General features: G+C 40.3%; 1 protein-coding gene across 1 annotated transcript in view; it reads right to left on the bottom strand.

Annotated features, from left to right (window-relative positions):
• CPNE4 (copine 4) overlaps positions 1-21,574 on the bottom strand; it is a 456,919-nt gene that overhangs the window by 118,981 nt on the left and 316,364 nt on the right. The window contains exons 4-7 of the mRNA XM_058553151.1: positions 19,741-19,812; positions 18,631-18,705; positions 9,074-9,157; positions 5,852-5,941 (exon numbers count right to left, since the gene is read on the bottom strand). Coding sequence (XP_058409134.1) covers positions 5,852-5,941; positions 9,074-9,157; positions 18,631-18,705; positions 19,741-19,812 — 321 coding nt within the window. The remainder of the gene's footprint in view (positions 1-5,851; positions 5,942-9,073; positions 9,158-18,630; positions 18,706-19,740; positions 19,813-21,574) is intronic.

Below are 21,574 nucleotides of genomic sequence, written 5' to 3'. Positions count from 1 at the left end.
AGAACAAACAAGCAAAATGTCCAGGAAAACCCTTAAAAAGACTAGAGATAAAACAGTGGGAGGGGCTAGCTCTACCAAGTATTAAAATATACTACAAAGTGATTAAGTATCTATAAGAGAAGAGAGTAAAAAGAGGAAGAGACAGGAACGGAAGCTAAACTTTTTGAATATACCTTGTTTTTTAGTTTTGACTTAGAATCACGGAAATATTTTATATAATTATAAAACAAAATTAAATTTGTAAAAAAAAATTCTAAAACCTGAAAGGAAAATGAAATAAATGAACCTGACAGTTCCACAGGGTAGAGGTTTAACTATGGAGAGGAATTATTTCAGGAGCCTTTAAATACGACTCGGCATCCATAGAGAGATATATCTTATGGAGAAAAAGAATTTCAAAATTTCAAAATTCATGAATTTCAAAAATTCATGCCAAAAAACAAGGAAACTATTAAATACTATTAAGTTTATGTCAAAAGAACTCAAGAGCTAACGAAGGAATTTTCATTGGTTAAACATGAGACAGTTCAAGATTTCAAAGGCATAATAATAACTGAAATAGATTTAAACACTTGAATATATAGAAAAATCCATGAATTCTCAATAATACTGGGGCTCTCACTGGCACTTATGGAGGATGCTAGAGAAGTAACTTGTTATTCTGAAAATTGGTTAAAAAATAAAAAGGACAAATACCGTATGATTTCACTCATATGTGGAAAATAAGCAAACAAATGCATAGATAAGAACAGATTGGTGGTTACGAGAGGGGAAAGGGACGGGGGGGAGGGCGTAAAGGGGCACATATGTATGGTGATGGATAAAAATTAGACTATTGGTGGTGAACACAATGCAGTCTATACAGAAACTGAAATATAACAATGTACACCTGAAATTTACACAATGTTATAAGCCAATATACCTCAATAAGATTATTAAAAACATAATAATAATCATAAGGAAAAATAAAGCATTTTTCCTGGCTTTCCTGTACAAATCACACCTCAGGGAACCAAATAGTTCTCGAAGCGGGGGGTTTTCTTTATAGAAGAACTCTAAATAATAGATAAAGAAGGAACGACAGAATTAGGAAATCACCATTTTGGAAACCCTAATGAAATAACGAATCAAGGCAACGTTCCTCAATGATTGCTAATATCATGAGAGAGCCTCATCGCTTGTAAAACATTCGTGCTAGAAAACAGACCCTAAATCTGATCAAGTCCCAGCTACCCATTTATAGGGAATATAGAATGTGAGAAACGCTACAGAATAAACTAACCTGGTTTCTTCAATAATTAAGTTGCAAGGAAAAAAATGTGAGAGAGACAGGGAACTACCAGATTAAAAGAGGCTTCAGAGACATTTAAGTAAAATGCAATGCTTGAACCTTGTTTAGGCCCAATTTGAAAAAAAAAAAACCCTCAATTTTTTAATAAATGAGGCAATCAGTCAAGTACGAATAGTAGTGGAATAGTTGGTGGCATTAAGGAAGCTTAGTTAGTATTCTTAGATATGATAATGATTTTGATGGTATGTTTATAGAAAGATTCCTTACCCTTTAGAGATACACACTGAAGTATTTTCAGATGAAATGATAGGATATTTGGGACAAGGCTACATCATGACTTTCACTGGTCTTAGGCACTTTTGCCTTCATGGGCTCCCTCCCACTGTAATAGACTTTCGGGATCCTAAAAATGTCATAGTTTTCTGAGGTGAGAAAAAGATTAAAACATCTTATTCAATCTTGCAAGTTCGTTTTTTTCTTCTGATTTTAAAAGAAATTAAAACAACTTTGTAGGCTTCTAAAAAGTATGGTGGGCCCTGGCACTATGCTTGCAAAGCCTAATGGATGAGTCGGCCCTGGTCTGGGATTTGCTTCAAAATGATCCAGTGTGGAGAGGGAGGGGGAAAATCGGTGTTGGCAGGTGTGAGTGAAATAAAATTGGCCATGAGTTAATAGTCGTGAAAGTTGTGTGATGGGCATGGGGGTTATCATATTGTCTTTCTAATTTTATGTATGTTTGAAAGTTTCTATAATAAGTTAACACATCAAATTCTGAAAAAGACTTATCTAAATATTGTTTTTATTTTTTTTCCACAAAGGAGGAACATGGAATAAATAAATAAAACCAAAAGAAAAAGCTGGTTATTTGAACTTGGTTTTCATTCGGATGAGAATTAAAGATATCAAACCTCATTTGGGACAAAGACCTAATTGTTAAAATTTTGCTAAGATTTAAAATCTATCCTGACAGAGGGTTTTTAAATTTAAAAATTTTTAAATGCACGTTCTAATTTTTTTGGTGGTGAGGAGAATGATACCATATGGACAGAGATGCTGCCTGCTAATACGGTGTCATTTTATGTCACAGAAAGCCGGCTAGGGGCAGCATTATGAGAATTTCTCAGTGGCCTTTGTAGCAAAATAATCAGTACTAATGAAGGGCAGTACAAGAAGTCTATCCTGCCTTTCAGAAAAGCTGCATTTGGTTATTGTAAGCACACGAATGCAATATTGGCCTTGTGGCCCAGTAAACTCCAACACACCTATGTGGGGCAACACCCCCCTACAGTAAGGCTGGATAGGCCCTGCTGAACTCTCAGTACCTCCCTTGCTGCTCTACCCTTTAACTCTAGAAACAGTTACTGGTTATCTACTCTGCCAAGCACTGCGCTAGATACCTGCATACACAGTGAACACAACATGGTTCTCACCCTGAAGGAGCAAACCGGAAAGAACTAGTCATCCGCTGGCGAAACATACGTAAACAGACATTTTCAAAACAAGTTGAGAAGTATTTTAAGGGGGTGGGTAGAGAGGGCTAGAAAGCACCCCACAGATGCTAAAGAGATCAAGGAAGGTTTTCTGGGAGTGGAGGTAGATTTAAGGGACCTGAAGGAAAGTAGCATGTTTCAAGAAAAGGAGAAGAATGAGGAAGGCATCCCAGGCAGAGAGCGAGGCATGTGCAAAGCCCTGAAGGAGGGGAGAGTGCAGGAGAGGTACGAGTGCTGGGCAGAGAAGGTGTAAGCGGGGAGACTGGGTGGTGGAAAGCGGTGTGGGGGCACTAAGCCATGGATGGGTTGTAATGAAGCAGCAAATGTCTGTACCCAGGGTTCTCAAAGCGCAGGCCGGGACCAGCGGCATCGGCACCACCCAGGAACTTGTTATAATGCAAATTCTCAGGCCCACCCCAGACCCCCTGAATCAGAAACTCTGGGGGTAAGCTTCAGCAATCTGTGTTTTAACAAGCCTTCTAGGTGACCCTGATGTATACTAAGTTTTAAAACCATTGCTCTATACCAGCGGTTCTCAATCGAAGCAATTTTACTCTCCAGAGAACATTTAGCAATGTCCGAATACACTTTTGGCTGTAAGACTGATGGGGATGGAGTACTACTAGCAGCTAGTAGCCAGGGATGCTGCTGAACAACCCACGATGCGCAGGACAGACCCCGCAGCAAAACCCAAATGTCAACAGTGCAGCTGTTGAGAAACCCTGATCCTTTCTTCCTCCCTTCCTCCCTTTCTTTTCCTCCCTCCCTCCCTCCCTTCTTTCCTTCCTTACTTTCTTCTCTTTATCTTATTCTCTTTTTCTTTCTCTCTCTCTCTATCAACTAGTTTATTCCCACTTGTTCCTCTACAGACAGCAGAGCACTCAAGAGGCCACAAAGTGCTCTTCTGCATTTTTATTGATTCAATTACAGTTAACCTCTCTTTTCATCCAGTTAATAACTCTCTATGACAAAGTTGATCTATGGCTAATGGAGGCATTATTTTATTTCTGCCCAAAAGGGGCCATTTACCTCCCTGGGAGTGGAGTGCTGCTCATGGTATAGGTAATAATCCCCACCCCATGGCTGAAGCTCTAGCTTTTGGCATTCTGCATATGAGCTTACACATGAAGGCCCAAAGAGCCAGGGTCCTGATTTTGGCATGAAACACAGTTCCAATGGGGACTGGGGCTTGAAATATCTCGGCTCTTACAGGAGATAGTAGGGACAACTCTCAGTTGCTCCTCAAGAACATGAAAGCAAGCATGTCTGCTGAGAGTTCAACCACAAAATCCACACAGAACGGTCTTAAGCAAAGATATATAAGGTTATATATAAGTGTTAAAGACTCTGCAACTAACCAATCAGATAGGATTCTAATCTAATTGATAATATTGACAAATCAAAAGAATTATATCCACCAAAAGAAAGTTTGTGGGGCAAAAAGAGTGAGGAAAATGTAAAGTTATAAAGACAGACATGGGTGGTGCCCATCTAACACTTTCCAGAGTATTAGGTGCCCTGAAAGGTTAATGTGAATGTTCAGTCTCCCTGAGGGACCTATACCCCCATAGTGGAGGTAGATGCCCAGGCTTTCAGGGTCTGAAGCTATTAACCACCTCTGTTATCCAGCATCCTTGGCTCTGCTTTCAGGCTAGCACAGCAACCTTCTGACAATTAGCTTCCTCATGGTTTGCCCTAACGGAGAAAATGCCCTGGTGAAACTGCTATGGATGCTGAGTCTGCCTAATGATCATGTTTCTCACTGAACACGAATCAATCAGCCTTTCAGTTTGTAGGCTCCAGTCTCTACTGAACTTACTTAGTCATCCTGAGTCGGTAGAATCAATTCTGGGGCACTGACAACATGGAACTTCTGGACTTCCAAGGTAGAGGGAGGGCTAGACCATGGACCATTGAGAATGCCTCCTGGAGTTTGGTTCTGGCATTCAGCCTGTTGTCTTTCTTTGGTCATCTGACCCTCACAATGCATCTTTTCTTTCAACTTCTACATTCCTATGATATTCAAAAGGCATTTGTTCAGATTGAAAAAAATGGCCACAATACTTTGCAGCTCCTCTCATCAAAACATGGAATCTATTTCCTTGCCCTTCGAACTTGGGATGGCCATATGACTTGCTTTGGTGAATAGAATGCAGAGGAAGTGACCTTGTGTGAGTACTGAGACTGGGCCTCAAGGGAGCTTGCAGCTTCCGTTCTTGTTTTTTGGAACCCTAAGTTCACTGTGCGTATGAATCCAAGCTAGCCTGTTAGAAGATGAGAGACAAATGGCCCACTCACCCCAATCGTTCCAGATGATAGCCACCCAAACCCAAAAGCCACCCTGCTCATATGCAGCTGACTGCAAATGCATGAAGGAGTCCAAGCAAGACCAACAGAAAAACCTCCTTGATGAACTCAACTTGCCAATGCACAGAATCATAGGCTAAAAAAATGGTTATTGTCTAAAGCCACTAAATTTTGGAGTAGTCTGTTATGCAACAATAAACAATTGATACAGCAATATTTGTGTTTTTTTTTTTTTTTGTGAGGAGATCAGCCCTGTGCTAACATCCGCCAATCCTCCTCTTTTTTTGCCAAGGAAGACGGCCCTGGGCTAATATCCGTGCCCATCCTCCTCCAATTTATATGGGTCGCCGCCACAGCATGGCTCGCCAAAGCAGTGCATTGGTGCGCGCCCAGGATCCGAACCAGCGAACCCCGGGCCGCCGCAGCGGAGCGCGCGCACCCAACCGCTTGCGCCACTGGGCCGGCCCCAATATTTGTGTTTTTAATAACTCCCAATTATACCCTGAACTTATTGCCACAGTTTGTCTCTGAGAAGCCATGGGCTTTGCCTCTTGATATAACACAACTGGGATTTATCTTGGGCTGTCTCACGAGCTTCAATGGCTCTAGCAAAAGAAATAGGCCCCGATTCTTCCATTAAGATGCGAAGAGATTTGGGTAAATGGTACAGAAAATTCTGGGTTTGCCACCAGTCACTTGAGGGGAAAGAGAAGGGTTAAATACATAAATAATTGCATTTCTTGGACATAGATAGATTTCTGACCTTCAGTCGGCGGTCTGGATCTCCACTGCATAGAGAATTTACTGATACTTTGAATGATTTCCAGGCTGGGCTTAAGTTATTCATCACAACCTGAGAAAAGAAAGGCAAGGGTGGTGGGTGAGGGAGGAAATGCTTGACATTTCACATTTCAACATAAAAATTGCTTGAGAAGCACTGTGGTTCTTATGAAAAGGACAATTGTCTGGAACAGGTGCCTTAATGAAAACTTGGAATAGTAAATCTTTTAAGTGTGCCCACTAAGTAGGTCATTATAGGCAGAATTCCTGCCATCAGTGGGTTAGCTATTGTTTCATGAATAATGACAATAAATTGTCCGGTATGTGGATGCTGGGATGATCCCTTCTATATCAAAAGGGGCTGGGATTAAGGAGGTGGGGCTGCCTCTGGCCTTTGATAAAGGATCCCCACTTCTGCAGAACTGTCAGTCCTATGGCATGAATTCTTTTCTATTGAGGTCAGCATAGGTAAAGGCTATTAGTGGGTGTGGGGGTGTGTGGCAAGACAATTCTACTGCTAAAGAATTGAATGGTCTTTAGTAACCTGTGACCTTGAGTTAGATCAGATTGCAAGTCAGAGGAGGTTTCTAGAAGAAAAATCTCAGGAGCATACTGACATAGCTTATCACTATCTCAATTAGAATATCCTAGTAAGGCACAACAGGGCAGATCTCAGATCTTCAGTGTTACAAACTAAGTCTATAACATAATGAAACCCTTTCAAAGGCAGCTTACTAATTATGAACTTGGCTAAATCCTGCCCAAGAGTCCACACGAGTAAAGTCTGTTCCTGCCATCACTATGATTCAAAATTTAAATAATTTAATTTGGTTTAGAATGTCTGAGTATCTGTTTTGTGCCTAGGATTGTACTGTGTACCCTAGGGCAGGGGTTCCCAAGGTGTGGTTCTTGGACCAGCAGGAGCCGCATCACCTGGGAACCTGTTAAAAATGCACACTCCTAGGCTCATCTGAGACCTACTGACAAAAACTCTGGAGGTAGGCCCCTGAGGTGATTCTGATGCATGAACTCTGAGAACCACTGCTCTAGGGGACATACAAATAGAGTTCAATGGAATTCTGTCATACTGACTTTTCTTCCTATGAAGTTTTCATGTAGCAGAAGTCTGAGTATTATAAAAAAATTAATTCTCTAAATCACATAATTATTTTATAAGTGATTCTCTCTTGTACTGGATTCCTTAATATAAGTATGAATTATTGATTATATCATGGACTCATTATTAAGTTTCTTCTAACGCATCAAAGTAGAAAAATAATGTTTCTGTGTGACTTTGTCTTGTGCTCTGATACCCTGGGGATGATCAGAGTGATGGTGAGAAGAAAGGTTAGGTAAAATTGTTTGGGCTAATTTAAATTCTCACCTTTATAGAAAAATAATAGGAAGTGAAGACATTCCATTGCAACAGTTTTGAAAAACTTTTGCAGATCAAACTTTCAAATAGAAATTTCCTCTGAAATTAAAATCTGTCTCTCTGTATGTGTATGTATATGTGTGCTTCCCCCAAGAGAACAGTATTTTCTGGTATTGATTTTGTATCTATCGAGTAAGAAAGAGGAAAAATCAATGTTATGTTGTTTGACTCTCTGGAAAACTTTACAATCACATTTCTTGTGAGACTCCAGGACCCCCTCAGCAATGGCATATGGAGGAAAGTTCTAGAGATTCTTGGGAATAGGAGCATTTACCAATATCAATAATGAGAAGAGGAATGCTGTCAGGAGCAAAGGAAAGGAGGATCTTGTGAGAGAAGTCCGACAACATCCCACTCACCTCCTCTCTCCCTGCACATTAAGGCCCCTTCACTGACTGGAGCAAAAGCTCGAATGGATACTGCTTCTGATTCTCCCCATTTATTTACTTCTCCTGAGAGAAGTTTGTTTCACCAGAGAAATCTTTATGTGTGATAATGACTCTATTTGGTGGTGGTGATGGGGTGCCACTCAGGGAAAATGTCCCAGTTGCACCTCAAACTATTCCCAAGGGATTAAGTTCCAGAGAATCACATTGTACTATAACATGTAGTGGACATACTTTCTATACTAAAGTGCATTCATTTATTCATGCTTTTATTAAACACATTTTATTAAATGCCAACTATGCACCAGATGATATCCACATACTAGCCCATCCAAGACTATTTAATTCTTGTCTACCTTAAGTATGACATGAAAAGTTCCCCTAATGCTACCTGCAACTCTATTACTTCCGATGGAACTGGATTTCTAGTGTGGGGTAGTGGGAACATGGCACCCTACCATCACCCTATGAAAGTCACGAGGGTTCCTTCTTCCTTTACCCCCCCAGTGGCGTGTAAGCACAACAGAGTGTTCTCCCAGCTCCACGTCATTCATCACAACTACCCCACTTCCTCCTTATCAACGTACTTCTCACCCCCACAGAATCTCTCTTGGACTAGCTTGTAAATAAAATAAAAAGTGGAAATTGGCTCAGGGTCAAACAAACTCAATTCAAACCTCAGCTCCACCCCTTGCTAACTGTGAGAATTGAGTAAGTGACTTGACTTTCTAAAAGTTCAGTTTATTCAACTGTAAAATGGGGGTAATCATAATCATGTGAAGGGATTGTTGTGAGAAGTAAATAAAATAATGCATATAAAATCACTGAGTGCAAGGCTTAGCACCTAGTCACTCTCATTAAATGTTAGCTAGCATTCATATTTTTATTATTAATAAGTTGCTGTCTGCATTGAAGGTCAATAATGAAAAATTTGGGTGAGAGAGGGTCTTCTCTTCTAACATCTAAATTGAGAGTAAAGAGTCCTTTTGAGGACAGTGAGGACTCCAGGTCTGAGTGTATAGCTACAGACATTAAGAAATGTAAGGGGGGCCGGTCCCGTGGCACAGGCGGTTAAGTGCATGCACTCTGCTGCGGCGGCCCGGGGTTCGCGGGTTTGGCTCCCGGGCACGCACCGATGCACTCCTTTCAAGCCATGCTGTGGCAGCATCCCATATAAGCTAGAGGAAGATAGGCACGGATGTTAGCTCAGGGCCAATCTTCCTCAACAAAAAAGAGGAGGATTGGCATCAGATGTTAGCTCAGGGCTGATCTTCCTCACAAAAAAAAAAAAAAAAGAAAGAAAGAAATGTAAGGGGTTTCTCAACACAGGTCAATTTATCATCTTAGGAGATGAGATGGCACAGCTGAAGATGTCTCTTCTCACCTCAGTTCGGTGCACGAGCTGCTGAGTTGCATCATCATTCATACGAAAAATTTCCAGAAATGGGTCAGATTTACTGAAGAAATCCTAAAATAGACAGATAAACAGAAATGAGTTTTTTCCTTCCCCCCTGCACAAACACATTTGATCCAGCCCTGGATCAAATACCTCTGGATCTGACCCTTCCCTGCTTTATTCTTCATCCCTCCGACCCACCCTTGGCTAGAACGAGCTGCATCTGAACTCCAAGTCCTTCGAGAAGCAAGAACTTGGGTGATTGAAATCCAAAGTATTCTTCAAAGATCAATTCAAATGCCAGTTCTTTGAGAAGCAATGTATCTTCTGTCTTAAACATGTTAATTACAGTTATTATAAAGCCTACATCTCATGACTACAATATCTGGATCACCTATGGGTCTGTTTTTATTGTCTGTCTCTTGGCTCTGACTCTTGGTATGCTTGTTTGTTTTTTATTAAACACTAGACATTATGTAAAAAAGATTATAAAGGATTTAGATGAGTCTGTAGCTCCTGGCAAGCAGTTAGAATGGAGGCAGTCACTGAGCTATTTAGAAGTTGGTTTTTTCAAGTCTGTAAAGGCCCCATCTATTTCTGATTCCTTTACTCCTCGGGTATAATCCTTAAAGGGCTTCAACTGAAAGGCTGAATGTTTATGAGAGCTGTTCCTCCTTGACAAGCCTTCAACGCTAATTTTCATTTGTGAGATTCTCAAAGGCTCTGTTTGTCTCCGTAATCTCTTGGCTCTAGCTTTTTGTTCCATTTCTCTCTATGCTGCTATTTGCTAATTAGTGAGCGCCTGAGAGGATAAGTCACTCAGACTGTTGGACTACTTCCCTTCTCTGAAGCACCTATGAATCCTGAGCCCTAGTTTTCTCAGTAACCTGGACTTCACTTTGCTTCCCCAGTTCCTCTGCTCAATTTCTCTATTTCTTAGTAGCTATTTTCTGCTAGGCGTCCCAGCTTGTCTATCCACAGTATTTTACGAATCAGCCTTGAGGAATTGTCTTGAGTGGAAAATATGCATAGAATGTCTGTATCACCTCAATGAATCTCTCTTCTCTCCAGTTTCTTGGCCCCTCAAATCTTGCCTGCCTTAGGATTCTCAAACAGATGTCTCTTGTGTCTTATCCAGTGTTTATAATTGTTTTCAGTGGGAGAATAATGTAAAACAAACAGGTACTTTATTACTGGAAGCAGACCTATCCATATCCTTCTTTTAAACTTGATTTTTACCCCAATAGATTATAAACTCTCAGAGAGGAGGAACTATGTCTTATTTTCTTTTCTATTTCTACCATTTCCTCAGCATTTTCCATAGCGTCTAGCTTTTAGTGGTACATAGTGTTTATTGAATGTATGAATGAATACATAAATAAAAGAAAGAAATGGTATAGAATAGGAGGCTATCTGAGCAACAGACTTAGTCATCACACTCTTATTATGTATTTCACCAGGTGATTTTTTTCCCCTGAGAAATCTAGACTGCAGCAAAGCAGAATAAAGCCTATAGCCATCCTAGTCTACAGCTCAACAAAATATTCTCAGAGGATATACTGATCATGGAAACTTTGTGTTTGATGTTAAGATATAAGGATGGATAATCTCTTCTCAGTCCTCCAAAGTACCATCTAGTTTGGTGGAAAGACAAGTACACAAATAAACATAACCAAGGGCTAAGTAAGAATGAATGAATGAATGAATAAATGTGTAACAGAGAAGAGGGGGAGTTGATGGATTTTGACTGGAAAATATGGTTGTGAGGAGTATATTTCCAGGGAGGGAACAGACTGAATGAAGCTGTGAAAGAGTAAACATAGAGGGGGCCCACCAAGTAGTTAGTTACACTGCAGCCTAAGGACGTAGGGGAGGAGTTTGAGACAATGCTGGCAAAGCCTGCTCCATGATGTGAAGGGCCTTAAATGCTCATCTGAAGTCCTTGCACTTGCCCTGAGAGCCAGTGGGGAGTCACTGAAGGATTTTGAGCAGGAAAATAATATGATTGGCCCTGTAGTGAAGAATATCAGTCTAGAAACTTTGTGGGATAGCTTAGAAAGAGAAGCGATGGGAGGTAGGGATATCTGTCTTCCCCTTGGCTGTCCTCCTGACCCAACCAGGAACCGAACACCTTGGTCCAAAACACCCAGAGTCTGGAAAATACCCTTCTGCTCTATTTCTGAAGGTGCCTGATTACGGCAGCCTTCATCTTGTCAAGAACCCACAACGGCTGCTTTCATCAATAAGTCTGTGCTGCAAACCTTGTCTCTCCATCAAAATGGCCCCTTTTTCCTCCAAGACAAACTTCTAGCTGATTCCTACCTCTACAGATTTACTCAAGACATTCGCCCCTCGAGCCTATTTCTGTTTCAACACTCATCTCGAAGAACTGGAACCTCTCTCTCCACCCCCTTCCCTAACGGGTCTGGGCCACATTAGCTTGTTCTTAGGTGCTCTTCTCTAGGAGCTTCAGGCTTTGCCTCCTTAAATAGATTGTTGATCCCTCGAGAATGTGTGAATTGTACATAAAAATTGCTAACCACACTGGAGGAACTCAGTTATTTTTATTTTTCCTTTTATGATAATTTTAAACTTTTTTTAAATCATTTTTATTTAAAAATAGAAAAAAGGTGACTAAAATAGAAAAAAGGAAAAAAATAGTCCATAATCTTGCTCATAATTCCACAACTATCAATAACATTTTAGTAAATGTTTTTCTAGAATCTAAACAAAATTTTCCCTTTAAAAAAATATATTTGTAATTATACTCTATATACTATAGAGTATATAGAGTATACTATAATCATACTCTATATATTTAGTCCCTTATTTTTTTTCTCTTGGTAGTATATTGCAATGCTGCTTCTATTTTATTTGACATTATTTTAAAATATTATTTATGGTTAGCACGGAGTTGTCAGGAGGACTTACTATAAATCAAGGAAAGAAAGATCAGATACAATCTCTGCCCTTAAGTAATTGAAAATCTAACATGCACCACACTGGCTTTAGGAGCGCTTTCAAATCCTGATTCCACCATATACAATCTGGATGATCTGGGGCAAGATACTTAATTTCCTCAAGTCTCAGCTTCCTTATCCATAAATGTAGAGGGTACCACCTTCTGCCTCATGGCAATGTGGAAGAATTAGAGGAGCTGATGCAAGTGAAGTGTTGAGTCTAGCACCTGGCATTCAAAAAGTATAAGCACTAGGGCCGGCCCTGCAGCTTAGCAGTCAAGTGCGCGCGCTCCGCTGCTGGTGGCCCGGGTTTGGATCCCGGGCGCGCACCAACGCACCGCTTGTCTAGCCATGCTGAGGCCGCATCCCACATACAGCAACTAGAAGGATGTGCAGCTATGACATACAACTATCTACTGGGGCTTTGGGGGAAAAAAATAAAATAAATAAAAATAAAAAATTAAAAAAGAAACTATAAGCACTCAAAGAATGTTGCTGCTATGATGATTATCAGTAAAAGAGAGAACGCATGAGGACACTTTGTAAAGCACTATACAAATATCAGGGATGATTACTATTAAGAAGGCATCTGATTCCTAGAAATAAGACAACTCACAAGCAGCTCAAAAATATCTTAAATGTACTGTCAGAAATTTGTAGCTTAAAAACAGGAACTCTTGGGCCGGCCCCGTGGCTTAGCGGTTAAGTGTGCACGCTCTGCTGCTGGCGGCCGGGGTTCGGATCCCCGGCACGCACCGACGCACCGCTTCTCCGGCCATGCGGAGGCCACGTCCCACATACAGCAACTAGAAGGACGTGCAACTATGACATACAACTATCTACTGGGGCTTTGGGGAAAAATAAATAAATAAATAAAATTATAAAAAAAAAAAAAAAAAACAAGAACTCTGGGTCTAACAGCATGGCTACCTGACCACAATCTGGAATTTTCAGCTTTCTTTGTTTGACCATCAGCATTAAGATGGCCCTTGGGACAGTTTAGTGCAATGCAGATTAATAATATAGGCATACTGAAGTTTGGTATGGTGAAATTTTTTAATAACTTGGAGGCCATATTGATCTGCCCTTTTAGTCCAATGTGAAAGAAATTGAGTCAAGCGAGAGGGCAATAAGCAATCAACTGAGATTTGGAATAGAAAAGGAAGCAGTGCATTTCCAAGACGGTGATCTTGAAAATAGAATATTGAAACTAGAAAAGATTGTCTGAAAGATGTGGGGTCATATCCAGACTCCACAGTTTCCTAGCCTTGTGAATTTGGGCAAATCATTTAACCTTATTATGCTTCATCTGTAAAATGGAAATAATAATACTCACCTTTGAGAATACAGTTATGAGTTTTGGGGATAATGTAGGTTAGACACTTGACACCCGGTACATTGTAAATGCTCATTAATTATAACTTGCTATCATTAATGCAGGCTGGATTAGTTTTCATACTCGAATACAGTAAAATCTACTGCAGTATAGTAAGTAGAGATTTAACATTGCTTAGAACAGGGGTCATAAAATTATGGTGTGTGGCCCAAATCCGGCCCACTGACTGTTTTTGTGAATAAAGTTTTATTGGAACACTGCCACACTCATTCATTTATGTATTGTCTATGGCTGTTTTTGTGCTTCATAGGCAATGCTGAGTAGTTGGGGCAGAGACTATATGGCCTGCAAAGTCTAAAATATTTACCTTCTGGCCCTTTATAGAAAAAGTTTGCCGACCTCTGCTTTAGAGACAGGTTTGTTTGCTTATACAGCACTCCATCAAACTAGCATCATGGGAACACGAAAAATGCAGTCTATAATGATTACTATTACAGATGTGGAGACCACCAGTGTAAAGAGTCAGTTCCAACACACCAATGTGCATACTTTCTCAGGAAAGGGAGGAGAAAAAATACTTCGTCAGCTTGAATGTTCCAAAGTAATTACATTCATATCTCCACTTGTTAGATTAATTGCCAACTAGATGCTAATGTAATAAATGTGCTTTAAAAGTTAGAAAGCTCCTCTCTCCACTAAGTGAAATGCATTAACGTTAGATAAATAAGTTTTTTCTTGCAAGCCTAATCTACTTTGTTAGATTTGCTAACGTGTGGCTCTCATTGAAGACTACCTCTCAGACTTCAAGGACTCTGGATTTCCATCTTAGGTAGATGGCTGCTGGTCTGCTGAACAGCATTGGAAAGGCAAGTTAAAAATGACTATTTCTATCAAAAGAAAAGGGGCATTTCTTTGTCATTGCGGTTTGCAAAAGTACTTAGTGCTTCCCAGTATACCCTACAACAGTGGTTCTCAAACTTTTTGGTCTTAGGACCCCTTTACACTCTTAAAATTTATCAAAGACCCCAAAGAGCCTTTGTTTATGAGGGTTACATCTATTAATATTTAGTACATTATAAATTAAAATGGAAATTTAAAAAATATTCATTTGTTGCATCCTTTTAAAAATAATAAAAATAAACCCACTATATCATAACAAAAATAGCACCTTTAATGGAAAATAATTATATTTTCCAAATTTAAAACATAGTCAGAAGAATGGTATTATTTTACAGTTTTGCAAATCAACTTAATGACTGGTTTAATAGAAGGCAGCAGGATTCTCATATCTGCTTTTACATTCAATCTGTTGTGATATTAGGCATCATGTAGCTTCTGGAAAACCATTGCACGTGTGTGAGAGAATGAGAGTGAAGAAGGAAAATAATGTCTTTGTACTATTATGAAAATAGTTTTGACCTCATGTATTCCCTGAAAGGGTCTTGTGACCTTGGACCACACTTTGAGGACTGCCGCATATTGCACACCCTCAACTCCCTTCTCCCTGGCTTTCTACTTCCTCGAAATACATGGGAATATTACCAAGTCCACTGTATCCTGAGATCAATCCAACTTGTATTCATTAACCCTCTGCCCTGAAGGAAGATTTAGATTTTATTTAGGCAACCAGATTGAGTCCCTCTCTGTCATTGATTATTTGTGAGTGTGTGTGTGTGTGTGTGGCCTTGGGTAAGTCATTTCACATCTCTGAACCTTGATGTTCTCATCTGTAAAAGAAGGCAATTGTATTAGACTAGAGGCTTCCTACCTGAGGTGTTTGGATACCTGGGGATTACCAGAATTACTGCAAAAGGACTAGGGATCCAGATCTCCTATAACCATTGTCTGAATTGGATACAGCATATTTTCCCCACATATTCACACTGCAAGTTTTCACATGTATATAGAAATTAGTTGCTCTCATGATACTAATTAAAAAAATTTTTTTAATTAATAGATTTATTTATCTTGGTGACTTTTAGTCATGATATATTTTCTCAATTAATAGATATGATAAGTTCAACTGCTAAAATGTAGGTAGCTACAACATCATTTAATGCTAAAATCTAGAAAGATGTCTTCCTTGAGAACCTCAGAACTATTTTTCCATCTGTGACATGAAATAATTATATTGTCTTCTTCTGGTTCTATCACAAAAATATGGTGGAAGATTGTATCTTCCAACAATGGCCATCACAATGTCCAGTGTACACATGCTTTTCTACAATATGACTGTGCCACTCCCTCATCAAGGTTTGGAGTCTAACTCCCCTCTCCTTGACTCTGGGCTGGTCTTATGACTCACTTGTAACCAACAGAAGGCAGCAGAAGTGATGACACGTGACTTCCAAGGCTAGGTCAGAAAAGGCCACACAGCTTCTGCCTGGTTCTCTCAGGATGCTCTCTCTGGGAGAAGCCAGCCACCATGTAGGAAGTGTGACTAACCCAAGACCACTATGTAGGCACTCTGGTTGACCGACTCAGCTGAGCCCAGCCTTTCAGCCATCGCATGTGCCAGGCATGTGGGTAAACTAGACTGGAATCTCTAAACAAGCTCCTTCACCAGCTGAGTATCATTGAGTGACTTCTGTCAACATCATAAGGAGCAGAAGTATTGCCCAGTTGAACCCTGCCTGTATTTCTGTAAATTGACCCTGACGTACAATAAAATAGTTGTTAATTTAAGTCACTAGGTTTTGAGGTAGTGTGTTATGCAGCAATAGATAACCAGTGCAGCAGTGGTGTCTTGGGTAAGTCATCAGACCTTGCAGAACCTTTGTTTCCTGAAGAGGTTGTATGAGATGATCTTCAGGGTATCAACTTACTCCTTAATTCTACAACTTTGCCCTCTTTCCTCCTAAGACTATTCACTTTCTAGCCCAAACTAGAGCAGGGGACTCTGCTTTGTTCTGAACAGAGCCTGCTCCTCTCTGGATTACTAAGAAGTCTGGGTAAGATGCCACCGTATTATGAAGGACCTGGAGTCTACAGCACTGGAGCAGCGACCAGGACCCTGGACAATCAGTGCAGGCAAGAGTGGGAATGGCCATCTAGAACCATATGAAGTGCTACATGGGGCTCTTTCAGTTTTGTGAGCAAGTGTTCATGTGAACGAAGGGAAACTGTTCAACACCTTAGAGCCAATGGGCCCACTAACAACCTCCCAAGCCCCTTTGCACTGCAACATAAGTCAGTTACAGGACAAACGAGAGGGAATTGAGAGACTACTAAGTGGAAAGAAGCCATTATAAGCCATTAAGTGAGTAGCTTAAAACTGCTACCCACTGACCCAATGGCTTATAATGGCACCAAGAAATAGACTAGAAAGTGGTTTGGTGAATTATTCCGAAACTTGGGGAGATGATGGGGGAGAAGGAGCATAACAGTCACAAGTAAGTGAGGGTTAAAAGCTTATACCCAACCGACATCAATGCACACTGCAGCTCCCAGAGCCCAGCTCATGCTAATGTCAAAAGGGAGCAGTTTGTGAAAGTTTCACACAATCTGCACAATCAGGACACTAAAAAAATCCAAATATAATTTGTTTATAAGCATAAAGTCTTTCCTGATGTTCCCAGGCAAAATGAATTACCCTTTTGTGATTTTGTGATTTGTGTGATTTTGTGATTTGTGATTATACATCAGTTACATCCTATCACAGCTATAGTATTATATCATTCATTGTTTCAATTTCTGTTTTACTTAGTTAGATGGTGAATTCCAGGTTGTGAGTGTGAGTGTGGTTTAAAGTATGTCTTTTTCCCGCCACCTGATACATAACAAGCATGCAACAAAGGTTTGGTAAATGAATGATGAATGAGTGAATTAATGAACAAATAAGAGTGAATTAATGAATATATAAATAGGCTGAGTACTTTTTGTAGGTGAAAGTGAACGAGATACGCCAGAATATAAGCTGTTGCTTAAGATTTCAGGGAATTACACGAGACATCGTTTTACCTTTTCCAGCCTAATGCCTGTAAGCAATTGTTTGAAAAAGTAGTGCCACATCCCCAAATCTCCAATTCTCTAGTTGCACTCCAGGAAAATGGAGTCCTTTGTGAATATATTTATTGGTGTGATTTTTTTTTTGAGTTGAGGCTATGGTTGGAGGGAAATCATAAATATATGGTGTGGTTGGGGAGGACATCTTTTTTTTAAGGGGTGGAGACTGCAGAACTTTTTCTATATAAATAGGAGTAACATGGCCTATGATTAGGTGGAAGTTGTGAGATACCATAGAAAGAATACAGACGGCAGTCAGACTGACACAGAACCGAAACTTCAGTTTTACCACTTACTGGCAGGGTACGGTGGCCATGAGAATGTGCTTTGCAGACCTCTCACTACAGGGAGTGTAACAGACCAGAGGCCCCAGCTGCTCTGCTCTGAAATCCCCCCCTGCACTTGCACCGAGGCCAGCCTTCCCAGGGGCTGCTCCAGCCAGTGACTGCGTGTGTAGGGGACATTAAGGCAGGCATGGGAGACATGGGACTCTCTTGCTGCTGATTTTGGCTCTAGGATTCCTTGATGGCCTTGCTGAACCTTCCTTAGACTGCATGGCATTCCAGGACACTGCCACCCACCCTTCTCTCCCGCTCTCCTTTACTCATGGTCAGACTTGCATTGTAGTCTGCCGTCTCTCCCAGATGTTCTCCCTGTGGTCCCCACTCAGGCATTTCTCCTGATAAAATCCTTGCGTATTTAATCCTGTCTTGGTGTCTGTTTCTTGGGTTATCGGGACTAACACATGGAGTGACCTTAGACAAGCTGCTTCATCTTTGAATCTGTTTCCTCATCTGCAACAGGGTTAATAATACCTGTTACATAGGATTTATAAAAATGACTAAACGTGATAGTGCACAAAAAACTCTTAACTCTGCACCTGGCAAATATAGGTGCTTAATAAATATCGCTTTTCTTTCCTTTCATGTCTTCTCTTTTCCTTTGAAATGTCCCTAACAATGGAGTTAAATCATATTTACCTGTGCACATCTGACCTGTGGCAGTTGGGAACAAATGAAGTCTTGGTGTAATAAAACTGGCATGTTTTAATTATAGTCCCTCCCTCTTCTCATTAACTGCTTCTCAACTGGGAGGAAGTCTTACTTTGCAGACCTCTCTGAAATCTTTCATCTGTTTAATAATGTGGGTTGAAAGGGAAAAAATAGCTGCAGGGAGAAATCTGATTAAACTTTGTGTGCTAGTTTTATTACTTCCTTCAATAAGGTTAATGCCAAACACTTTACCTTGTCATCCAATTTCCGTGCATTGAATGCAAGTTCAACGTAGTCATCGTTGCCGGATAATTCTTCAGCAATCACCTATAGGAAAAGCACGCATCAGCTGCAGTAGTGGTTGGACCACTCAGCCAAGGAATTCATGAACAAATTTAGCTCCTGTTTGGTCCAAAAATCAACAAAGACTGATGTTGGGCAAGGAGTTTTCCACAACCCTAGTGAACATGGCATAGCATTTCCAGGTGTACAAGAGAACTCCTTAGAATAGACAACAGTAGATAACCAGATTTCATTTACGCTGAGCTGAGAATATGAGAGATGGGGCGTAAGCTGGAAGAAGAGATACTTGGAGCAGCAGTTAGGAAGAGCTTCTTTCTCTAAAAGAATTGCACACAGCATTGGACGGCACTTCCATAAATAATTATATATACATATATACACATTTTTTTTTTTTTTTTGGTGGAGGGGAAGTTACAAAGTAGGAGGAGGAGTAATATTTCTCCACTGTTTTGAGTCAGACCAGCAAAGGATGGGGGAATAAACTGGTCCCTACGTCCCTTGCAGATCAATGGTTAAATGGTTATCAAAGAAATGTTCTAATTTATAGTTTTTAAAAAGATTGTCCCTGGGCTTTCTGAGACAGAAGAGAGAGAAAGAGAGAGAAAGAATAAGGATCTAAGCCCTTAACTCCTAAGAACAGAGAATTCCTGACAAGGATTTTGGTATAAACTCTTAGAGCACATTTTTAATTCTCAAAAAAAGGAGAGGCAAGGATAGGTAGCTTTGAAGAATTGGAAACCTCCACTCCACATTCTTACTGTGCTTCACAACTTCATCTTTGTCCCCCGCTAAAACCTACATATTAATTGCAGAAGTGCTTAGTAGAAGTGAATGGCCTCACTTTCAAATTCTTTTTCTACACCTTTTTCCTAGGGGTCGGAGGGTCAAAACTGCATGGGGAGGAAGGAGAAAGAAGGAAAAAAGAAAGGGTGACTTGGATAGTTGAGCAATTGTGGCATCAACTCCCGATAGCCAGAGGGTTTGCTTCCCACGCATTGGTTTTGGACCAGCCAGCTCCATCTGGGCACCTGGGCAGACGGCTGCTTAGGGAGGGCTTACCGTGATGGAGGATTTCCCTGCCGTGTTCCCGTGCTTCAACAAAGATTTGGACAGCTTTCTCTGGGAAACAATCTGCACAAAATGAAACAAAAGGTGGAGATAGTAGTCATATAACCGTAGTTCTACTTTTTAATTTTTCTTCTACAAAATTCTGCACTCACAGCTCTACTTGAAATTATGACTTCCATGTCTATTTATTTTCCAAAGTTTTTCCATAACCCTCTCCTAAAAACAGGTTATTTCCTTCTTTCCTCTTATGGCGCGTGATGTAAGAGACTGAGTGCTGAGGAATTACAGATAATTCAGTCAATTAGGAGGTAGCTTAATTGTTGTGGAGGTATTTATATCAAAATTAGATGGAAAATGTTGATATGTATGTTAAGATAAAGTGGATGAAGTTTCAGAATGATCTCAAATTAGCACTAAAACCTCTGTGCAAAGTGGAGGATGGGGTGCAGGGAGGGAAAGAAACCCAAGGTCTAAATATACATCTTCTGTACCTATAATCTCTAGAGTTCTATTTTAATATATTCATTAGGAAGCTGAAAGTCAGTCATCAGGAAACTGATGCTCAAACAAGCCAATAGGAGTAATTGAGGTCTTCTCCGTGATTCAGTGTCAATGTACAATGTGCGATGACAACTAAAATTGCCATTATATTGGGAACTATTCTTAGATCCCAACGTTCAGTCTGCTATAACCTGAAGAGGAAAGAGTATTTCTGTAAAAAATCACCTGGTGATGATGGGGATGATGATGATGACAATGACAACAATGGGAACTTCCATTTAAGGAGTACATATTATGTGGCAGATGCTTTATTCATTCCACAGATATTTACTTAGCCCTCACTCTATGCCAGACTTGATGCTAAGCACCAGAGTGGTAAGCAAAGTCAGACGCAATATCTGACCTCATGGAGCTTACATCCTAGTGGGGGAGATAGGAATTAACCAAATGGTCAAGTAAACAAATGTAACTTGCCACAAAGGAGAGATGCACTGGTCATGGTGGAGACAATGAACGGATAGGTGGCAGGGTGGATGAGAGTAGACCAATTAAGAATCTCTTGCAGTAGTCCAGGCAAGAGGTGATGGTGGCCATGGAGATGGAGAGAAGAGGCCAGATTTATGAGATATTTAGGTGTAAAATAGCCAGAATTTGGAAATGGACTGAATAAGGAGAGAGGGGGAGGCATCATAAATGCATCCCTGGATCAGATGGTTGTGTCATTCACTGAGTTAAGGGACATAGGAAGAAGATAGTAAGTTTGGGGGCAAAGAACATGTATTCAGGTTGAGGCAGAAAACAGACTGGAGTAGGGTGAAGAGGAGAGGAAGAGCGAAGGAAATGGAGCAAGCACATGGAGACAATTCTTGCAATAAATTTGGCTATAAAGTGAGGAAGAGAGGTAGAATAAAATCTGAAAGGAAAGAGAAATTGAGTAAAGCTTTTGTTTTAGTGGTCACTTTATTGTTAATTTTACGACCCCACGAATTTGGTCTTATTAATTTCCTCTTATGGTTGAGGAAAATTGGACACAGAGAGTTTAAGTAATTTTCCCAGGGCTATAGAGCTAAGAGGTGGTGTGGCAAGGATTTGAGCACAGGTCTGACTCCAGAAACTGATCTCTCGCTACATTATGACTGGTAAGTGAACTCATGAAACAGATTAAGAAAATTTTCACAGCTGGATTTGCACTCTATGTATTTGCCTTTAAGCCTCAAATCTCATGTTGGTGTGCTTAACCTTCAATATATAAACATGTTTACATGATTGTAAAGAAATAATCAAGTTAAACTTCAAGAATGAAGTAATCTGAAGACATTGACCT

The sequence above is a fragment of the Diceros bicornis genome, chromosome 2 (genome assembly GCF_020826845.1).
Source record: "Diceros bicornis minor isolate mBicDic1 chromosome 2, mDicBic1.mat.cur, whole genome shotgun sequence".
Taxonomy (NCBI): Eukaryota; Metazoa; Chordata; class Mammalia; order Perissodactyla; family Rhinocerotidae; genus Diceros; species Diceros bicornis.
Note: the sequence above shows the minus strand (reverse complement) of the source record. Positions and strands in the feature narration are given on the sequence as shown.